Genomic DNA, 10,339 nt, shown 5'->3' with positions numbered 1-10,339 from the left:
TTTTTTCTGGTCAGAGTTACCTATGTTATAGCCTTAGCAATATCATTGCTATCATCTTTCAATAAACGTCCATCTACAAATTAATTAACTTTTTTGAGACAAATCCCTGGTATACTATTCTTTTCATTCCCATGAAAGACTCACTTTGAAGATACAATTGCAGCTGCCCCACACTGCCAGTTACTGTGTCATACATACGCCTTAAAATTCTGTAATCAGCAACGACCAGGTGCCGTATCGCATTCAGCACACCACAGTCAGTCAATACAGACATCCCCAAACACACCAAGGCTGGTTTTGTCAAATGTTTTATTGAGTGTAGACATCTGGAGTACTGTAAAACATGCATTATCTGTAGATTCAAAAAGGAGCAAGGCACATTGTCCTCACTGTCACATGTGTCAGGCTTGGCATACATGATGGAGATTAATGAAGTATCATGAGAGTAATATGGTTTCTGAAAAGCTTCTACAATTTGGAGTAGGGTCTTAATCATGTGAAAAGCAAAGCTGTTCACATTTAGAAACTTATATTTCATTGGAGGTATGCTGAATTTTATAATTTTAAAACAAATAAAAAAATTGATTTGTAGAAGATTCCTATTTCCAACTTTATTCACCCCTTCAGAAATTTTAATTTTAAAAAATCATATGACTCTTGGAAGTTTTATGTTTATCTGAGCAAAAACTATTATTTCTTTTTTGGTTGCTGAGGTGTATTAAACTTGAAGAAGATAATATCTCCGTCTTCAACAATATAATTTCTGCCTTGTTGTCTGTACTTTCCAGCAGCCTGAAAAATAGGAAATAGACTATTATTTTACATCCTAACACACAGAGAAAATACTATTACTTGGAGCATATTAAACAACAGAACAAAAAAAAGAGAACTGAAGGAAAGAAAATATACAGAAAGGCATGCAAATGCAAAACTAGACTTGAGAATCAAAGTATTCCTGATTTGGACAGAACTAGATTTTCCACATATACATAATCATAATGTATTCTCCACTAAACTGTTGGCACATAAATGTAATTATACCAATATCATTAAGTTTCATTACATGCTGTTTATGGTACATTTCTGATGTGTCTGCAAACATCCAGTAAGTCACTGTAACAAAACAGATCAAACCGGGCAGAAAAGAAACTACATGATGCTTTATTTACTTAAATGAATTCTTTGGTGACACTGATATCATAAAGGTGGTTTGCTATAAGAAGACCTATGGTCAACTGTAGCCGATTTTGAGCTTTTAGTCTTGGCAATGACTATATATAGTGGTACTAGAATTTATCACTGAAGAAGTTTACTCATTAATGGTTCTAGTTAGAAGTAGACTCTAACAGGTTGGAGTTGCAAAGGCTTATCTTTTCTACTTGTAAATCAGTTGGTGAAGCAACTGATTCCACCTTCTGGTATGCAGATCTAGACACACAATGTCATACTTTTAACAAAAATAAGTAGCTATTTCAGAAAACCAAGTTCACCTCATGGCATAACATACACATTTCACCCTAAGCACAACAGGTTCTTAAGCACCATGTTGAGCATTTCACACACCTGACGTGGTCTATGTGACCCTGTCACTGAGTACTCAACAATGCAAACATGAGGCTCTTTTGGAAAAAAATTTCCCAAGTGTTTTCTTCTGTTAGAATTTATTGAGAACATGAAAACTTTGCTCAGTTAACACGAGTACTTTCCTTTTGAAGATACTGATATCTGAAATTATACTATTCAGTAACAAAATCCTAACAAAGATCATATATGAGTTTAAAATCAACAAACCACATCAAAAAGCCCTCAGAAACATTGTTCAATTATCTATACTATGTAGAATGTGCTATTAAAACAAGGCTTCTTTTAAAGAGGACCATTGTATACTACCATTCTACAAAGCACAAGTAAATAAAGTAAATAATCACATGATTTTTGTAGACACAATGTATAAAAGGCCATATGCTACTTATTTCTAGAATCTAAAACCCACTGTTATAAAACTATATAGACAATCTAAATCAAATACATATCGACATGACACATTAATATAAGTTTATGTACTTTGTTAGCACTAAAGTTTACTATTAACAGTGACAATGTTCCTTTAAATTCTCTAAAGACCATTTAATCCATTTCCACTGCTATCAGAAACAGTGGTTGAAAAAAAAATCAATACCCATTTGTGAATCTTGAGTATGTATTAAACAAGACACGTCTAACCAGTTCATTTGCACTTGAAAGCAGCCATCTGTAGAAGCCAGCTTTGCCTAAGCAGATATGATTGCTAATAATGTGATATCCCTGTAGACTACAAAGCCCACACAGAGCTATTCAGTACATAGTTCACAGCACTGGCATTAAATTAGTTATGCTGCACTGGCATTAGAAATACATATACATACATACATACATACACATATACACAATCTTGCTCTCAAACCTAAAACCTACTTGGAATATTCAAGTAAATAGTTGAATAAGGAAACAGAGCATTTCATAAATACTTTATTTTACTCAGAGTTCAGATTTAAAGTGTTAGTTTTTCAGGTTTAAACAATGTGAAGTATCTAGTTATATTGTAGGCTGGAAAGTCAAAGGGTCAACCTTTTCTACCTTATAAAGTTTTGAGTTAGTGTTAAACATTTTCATAAGTGGAAAATATCATCTTACTGTATCATGTAGTTTCTCTGAATTGTTAAAGAAAATATTTATAATTCATGTTATCTTTCCAGTTTGTTTCAAGAATCCACCAAGGATTAGTAATACATTAGGCTATGTAAGAATATGAAAAAGGGACATCTGATCTCTGAATTTGAGGAAGGGAAAAGTATCATTACTTTTACTTTCTTTATAAAAAAATATATATGCCAACATGATGCAGCATGTTGACAAAAAATATGAGATTATTTTCAATTCTAATTAGTATTCCTGTCAAAGCTCTATCTCAATATTTGCATACCTATCTATTATATTAATACAGATGATACCACTGGAAAATTAATGACTTTGTTTAGTTGTAAACTGTAACTTCTGCTCTTTTTAAAAATTAAAGAAATCTCATTCAACACTGAACCAACTCTATTAAGATTTTTCCCTCCTCTTTCTAGAGTTGTAACAATTCTATTGAAGTTTTGCTGTCCAATACGACCATTCTAATGACACTAATGAGAATACACCAAACATGAAGTAAACCTTTTCATATTCCTTTCAAATTATAAACTAAAAACACAAAACAGTCCCAGTAGTCTTAAATTAAACTGAATTGAAGAAGCCTTTGTATGTCACTTTAGCTTGACCTATTTATTAGAAATTACATTTTCTTTGTAAAATCTAATGAGTCAATATTTAATCTTGTGACAGAAGTTACATTGAAAAACTACTTCTTTCTTATGTATAACACTGCTTCACTATGCTATCTGAAAATCAAATTATACTTATTAGCTAAAATAAAGCACAATTTTGGACCTGCCCTCTAGTGTTGAGAAAGCAAATCAAATTCCTAAAGGCCTTTTTTTTTTTTTTTTTTAAGGTAAAACCACAAAATTTCGGTGACAACAGGTAAATACAACTTGTATTTCATGTATTTAGCAATGTAATTAGTAAAATGTTTTTACTGGCCACTAGAGAACAAATTCTTTGAAATTATTTATGACTTAAAACCAGTTTTCCTTTTTTTCACTTACAGGAAAATACTCCACACAAGTACTGCAAATTTACACCCTTTAAAATTTATCTTAAAAGCATGTGAACTTCTATAGCTCTGATTCAGTTGATTATAATTTTAAATCCTGATAATCTTATTTTATACTATATGGTTTAAAAGACAACCATCATTCATTTTTATCATGGACATCTTCATGCAGTGCAAAATTATAAACTAAGCACATAATATAATTCTTTACCTTGACTGCATTTTCAGAACCTTCTTCTTTAAAATCGTCGTATTTCATTACTTCAGCCATAATGAATCCCTTTTCAAAATCTGTGTGAATCTTTCCTGCAGCCTGAGGAGCCTTCGTCCCTTTCTTTGAAAAGAAAGACCAAAATGATTGATTGTAAGCATAGTTTCTTTTCTCTGATCTACAGTTGGGTCAACTAAAACTTAGCTAACACCAGTTAAGTTATCAGATATAAAATTAGTATATTTTCAACACTGAGTTAGTTCTATGCAACAGATTTAGCACAGATAGATAGCAGAGATTAAAGAAGCATAACTTTGTTTTTTGAACAGCCATCTACGGTTTTATTGATTTAGATGCAGTGGTCTGGTTTTGGTGTAGGTTTCACTTCGATTTTCTATTCTTCACAGTGGAAAAAAATAAAGATTTTTAAGCAACTCTCACACTAAATCATCAAAGGTTTTAAATAGATAAAAAGCCTTCAAAATTTCAGGTCATCTAAGGAACATACAAAAATCAATATATAAAAGGACATTTTAAGGCATTTCTAACAAATCAGATAATCTACATTCAGCATATAATGTTGGAATTCCCAAGAAATTTTAATAGCAAGATTTCTGAATGTTTTGTATAGTACACACTGTCTTGAACAATCACGAAGGAAAGAGAAATGTCATATAATTATCCCATATGTTAAATTACAAGGACATATATTCCAGACACACACAACCATAGAAAGAAATCTGAGAAATAATGGTGACCTAAAAGCTGCTTAATAAAGCATGCTAAAGTGATAAGGAGTCTGACACTATAAAGCACAGTTTTTACAATAAAAGATGTATTGGGTTAATATGGCTACTCACTGAAGCTTACCTGACTAAATACCTTAGCACATTAAATCATGGATACTTATAATCAGTCTTAAGATAAACCAGCTTTCACATTTTCAAGCCCAGAGTATGCCTTCCTTCCTGTTTAATATGCTTAAATTTGAAGTTTTAAGACTTTAAAACATATCTTTCAAATATACAGTAAAAATACACACTGACAATTTGTTTACTAACTTGGATTTGCTTTGATACTATTTTTAAAGTTTATATAAAAAGTCCTTTTTTCTTTTTTAACAAAAGGGAGAGGAGGTAAAATAAAGTAAGTCTTAAATTCACAAAGGCTTATCTAACATTATGCTCAACTGCTCCATGATTTTATCCATATTAAATAAAAATAAATGTAACTGTAGTCACTGAAGACAGAAATCAAAGCAGCACTAAAATTCATCACGCAGCACATTTTTTCAAAAGCATAATGAAAGACTTAATGAGACACTGAATCTAAAAGTTCTGGCATTATTTTTATGTTCTAGAACACACTATTTTAGGATAACATGTATTTCAAAATATTTTTCAATAGTAACTACTATATTATAATATATTTATATTCAAGAGCAAACCATCATAGTTCAGTTTCTATTGTCCTCTGGGAATAAATTAGTCATTCTCTCTGATCACATTCAATGCATAGCAATATTTGACATATCATATTTTTAAAGAAGTAAGATTAAACATATAACAGTAAAAATAAATATCACTTTCATGAATTCAACTGAAAAGGCATGAATTATTACACATTGAGTTTAGCTTTTTGAGCCTGTGTATCTATGAAGAGCATAATGATGTCATATTGCTTTTATTGCTGAAAATGTAATCCGAGCAAAGCAAAGGAGGAAAGAACCACCCGCAACCCAAACAAACTTAGCGAATACAAAATGAAAAGCAACATCAATTTCACTGCAGACAAACCCAGTCACACAGATTAAGCAAGCACAATACTGGTGCGTCTTATCTCTGACCACAGGAGGAGGGTAGACAGATCCTACAGGATGAAGAAATTCAGACTATGTAATAGGCAGAATCAATTGTTACCTGCCTCAATCAATGCCGCTCCACTTTCACTGTTCAGCAGCTCACAAATAATTAAAGTTATCCTGGACAAAAACCTCATCTGTAATGACTAGCTAACCGCCACCATGACAAACTTCAAAGTCAGTGATATCAATCTGAATTCAATAGTGTGGAACTGGATATAGCTGATGAATAAGTATGAATCTTACCCTGATGGTCCATGCACGCACTTCATCTGGGCCTGCAGTGAAAAAGTATTCTAGTTGGAGTGCTGCAAACCCAGCCTTAATGATCTTTGGCAAAGCACTGAAATGAAATGAAACAAATTCACTCAACACATAAGTTGACTCTGCCAGAGATCAGTATAGAGCTAAAACGATTCATCTCAAGCAGAAATTGTTAAAGATATTAACAAATAACCATTCACCTTTCATAATATACTCAAAAAGATCAGACAGCAAGGGACTATTAAAAAAATCCCTCTAAAATTGGTTTTAATACTATGAGCCTTAAGATACCATTTTGAATTGTTTATTACTGAAAAAGAAAATTTTGATTGATTCCATCCAATATTAATTATTTCCAGGTCCTGGGCTACAAAGGGAAATTTATTTTTATTGAAATCCAATATTCTAACAATATACTACTGTTACTCAGAAAAAAATACGGCAAGTGATGCACCCTCTCCCCTCCCCCACTGAATATGACGAAAGAGTTTTGGCGATCATCCCTCCTCAAAAATATACATAACTAATACCTATGTTATAATTAAAACACTGTACAGAGATGACAGATGACAGTTAAAAACTTAATTTAAAATAAATCTTTTCACTCTGTCTCATGGTAAAGAAAGGAGAAGATTCCCTCTTTATAATGGTAATTACTCTGTCATTTATTATTCTATCAGCGCAAGCAATTAAATTACTGCAAGGAAATAGTTGATAATAAAGTGTAGGGAAAATGAATGCTAATTAACCTTTGTGTCATGTTCGCTTCCAGATACTTCTGTCTCTCCTCAGCACTCAATTCTTGCAACTTGAGTTCTAAGGCCCCACTAAAAGGAATGACCAAGGCACCTGGGTCATACTTGTCCACCCACTCTTTAATTTTTATCAACCTGTAGACAAAAAAGGGCACAACATTATCTTGTAGTGCATGCATGACTGTACCACATTCATTATTATCAAGTAGCACATACATATTCATAAGAATTGCACGGTTTTATGATGCCATCTTTTTGTGTATAGCTTTCCAAGGTCAAGACATTAACAGACAGCTTCTGCTTCAGGTATACGCAATAATATTTTTACTATAATCTACTTTTACTTTAACACAGAGAAACCATTTTACAACATTTAAAAACTTTTAAAAGTTACTCTAAATCTATCCAGCATTAACACTTGTACTTTGAATAAAGCCTCAATTTCATAAATTCTTCTTGCTTTTTTTAAAAAACAAGATAAGTTTCAAAAGAGAGAAGACATAAACTTTTCCTTGTATACAAATCATACCTTAAAAAGCCAGCTAATTTTGAGGAGTCCTTGAAAAATAATTTGTTCCACCCAGATTACCTATATGCTTGGTTTAGTTCCTTGTTGAACTAACAGAATTTATAGCTACTGCTTGTTTTTAAGAGATTTTTTTTTCTTAACGGAAACAAAGGAAAGCTGGGTTCCAGTAGTTCACATCTGTAATCCTAGATACTGAGGAGGCTGATGAGATCATAGTTGCAGTTTGAAGCCAGCTTGAAGTTCATGAGATTCTTATCTCCAATTAACCACCAAAAGCCAGAAGTGGAGCTATGGTTCAAGTGGTAGAGCACTAGCTTGAGCACAAAAGCTCAGGGGCAGAGCCTAGGCTCTGAGTTCAAGCCCAAGGACCAAGACCAAAAAAAGAAAAAAATACAGTTTTATAAATATATCCAATCCTGTATACACTGCTCTGAGCTTGACTTTTTGTACAATCATGGATAATACAAATAAGGAAATAAAATCCTTTAATCATAATTTGGAGAGCTAAATCAGTAAATAGATATAACTTCTTACCTGAAAACACAGAAATGAGTCAGTTGGTTTTTTTTTTTCATTTTTCTTCTAAACTACGGAGGGTTTGTGGCAAAGTAATATTTAGAATATAAATGAAATAAATGTAGTAAATACAACTAAAAGATTCCAATCCTAGTCTTTAATCCTTGAGCAGATTACTGCACCTTTTTCTAAGCCTCAGTTTTCTTATCTAGAGAAATGGAGATAGTCATACACATTATATTGTATTGTGAATAACTTCAAAAAATGCCTGTACATAACAAACAGATAATTAACAAGGGTTACTAGTATTAGTTTTCTTCTTCAGATAATCATAGCACATACTCTTAGGAGTCTAGAATTATATTTCATACAAATTTGAGTATGGGATTTGAACCAAGCGTTCATAATCACTTGATACATGGCCTCTGCCCTTTTCATTTTAGTTATTTTTCCAAAAGGTTCTTACATATTTGCTGCCTAGATAATTTTCCTATTTATGCTAAGTTGACAGGAGCACACCGCCTTGCCCCACTTACTGACTGAGATAAAGTCTTGCTAACTTTTATCTGGGCCTCAAATAACAATCTTCCCAATTTCTACCTCCCAACTCGCTAGGATTTACAAGTGTGAGCATGGTCTACATTAAACATTTTAGTGTATGACAGAGACTTAAATTATTCCATTGGCCTCTTAGTAGGACCAAAGTTTTAATATTTACTATGGCAAGTTATTGTGGCAGAAATATTTTAGATAACTAATGTAAATGTGACTTTTGTGGACAAAGCAAAGCAAGAACTAAAGAACAAATCCACCACAACTCAACTATCAAAGAAAATGACAGGGGATCATAGTGGAAAATTAAGAATGGTTCACTGAACAGGATCAGGATAGAAAGAACGAATGAAAAATTCACAAAACAGTTTGTTCATGCTTGTTATACAAAGACAACTACTTATTTAATAGTATTAGAAGTTTTTAATCATTGTAATAATATTTGTTTCCTTTTGTTCACATCCTAAAAATGAGACAAACCCCTTAAGATTTATTTTGGAATGTAGTACATGTACTTTAAAATATAATTCAAACCAGATATTTTCCTATGCAAAATTATAAAGGACAAGATAAAAGAAAAGAAAAAGGGAAAAATTTAAATTGGTACTTTTACATATAATAATATCATGACATTCTAAGTTACTTTAAAGAAGCATACTATTCAAATGCAAGTCTGTATTAAAATGTTATCATCAATGGTTTAGTAACATAGTTTTATTACAAGTTAGAATCAAATATGTAATTTGAAAAGCAGATAATATACCAAATACAGATTCAAAGAAAGTAGAATAAAACAAGCCCATGTAATAAGGATAATATAAAAATATCACACATATTTTGTCTCACAAATATGGTCAACATAAGTAATAAGACTAGGACTGTTATGAAACAAGATAAGAAATAATTACTTTGGCTAAAACATCAATTCAGAATAACAATAGTTCTACCCTGTCATTTTAACAGTCTTTCCTGCAGAGCCCTCAGAGGGATTATTTGCATTCCTCAGGTGTTCTATTGTACAATTCAGATGAATAAAGACTTACAAATCATTCCTCTACCGCCAATGTAAGACTTTGATCTGGTGAATACACCATTGTACCTTAACTATAATTGGCAAAAAAACCTGACAGTGTAGAGCATCACAAGCTTAATAACAAAGGAGAATATCTCAAAGTGTTGACAGATGATCTTCATAATGCAGAAGCAGAGCGGGTACATTTTAGCAGTAAATGAGCACTAAGGTCTAAAGGTCTCTAAAGTGACTGACATCAGACCTGCTACAGCCTCACTAAAGAAAAAGGTACCAGAGCACTCTCCGTAAAGTGAGTAAGGCTCTATGCCTGCAAGCTTCACTTTTGTGACTTTCACTGTCATAGACAACACAGGGAAGATGAAAAGTGAGTTAGGTTCTCTGGCTGTCTCCTTTACTTTTTGTGACTTTTACTATCAAACAAAGGTGAAAAGTGTTCCAAAGTGATTTAAAAAAAACTTATGTATATGAAAGACACTTTGGATAATTAAAAAAACAACACCTGAGATGGAAATACACACACACACACACACTATATATATACATATATATTATATATACATATTAGGTCTGATGGTTACTGAAGTGTAATAATGAGGCCAAGATCACAAGTTTGAACTTCATAGGGACCAGTTACATTTTGCAGAAATAAATGTCTATTCTTTTGATATAAATCAAACCCCAAACCATACTACTCATCTCAAAAGTGTGTTTTGGCACTTAAAAGATACAGAAAATTAGAGTTAAGTTCAGTTGCCCCTAGAAAAGCAATTGCAAGCACACCTGATCAACATAATTGAATAATAATAAATGCCAACAAATGTCTAAAAAAACCTATCTAATTGCTACTGGCCAAAATAGTAACAACAATATTGTCATAGAATAGCAAATGATACAAGAGGGAGAGAAAAAAGCAGCAGGAAGGAT

At 32.3% G+C, this 10,339-nt stretch overlaps 1 protein-coding gene across 1 annotated transcript in view; it reads right to left on the bottom strand.

Moving 5' to 3' along the window:
• Window positions 1-292: 292 nt before the first annotated feature.
• Ola1 (Obg like ATPase 1) overlaps window positions 293-10,339 on the bottom strand; it is a 116,647-nt gene continuing 106,600 nt past the window's right edge. The window contains exons 8-11 of the mRNA XM_048345229.1: window positions 6,780-6,920; window positions 6,013-6,109; window positions 3,906-4,028; window positions 293-792 (exon numbers count right to left, since the gene is read on the bottom strand). Of these exons, the coding sequence (XP_048201186.1) occupies window positions 691-792; window positions 3,906-4,028; window positions 6,013-6,109; window positions 6,780-6,920 (463 nt within the window). The 3' untranslated portion in view covers window positions 293-690. The remainder of the gene's footprint in view (window positions 793-3,905; window positions 4,029-6,012; window positions 6,110-6,779; window positions 6,921-10,339) is intronic.

Source organism: Perognathus longimembris, chromosome 4 (assembly GCF_023159225.1).
Source record: "Perognathus longimembris pacificus isolate PPM17 chromosome 4, ASM2315922v1, whole genome shotgun sequence".
NCBI lineage: Eukaryota > Metazoa > Chordata > Mammalia > Rodentia > Heteromyidae > Perognathus > Perognathus longimembris.
The sequence above is the reverse complement of the archived record's forward strand: the minus strand, read 5'-3'. Positions and strand labels throughout refer to the sequence as shown.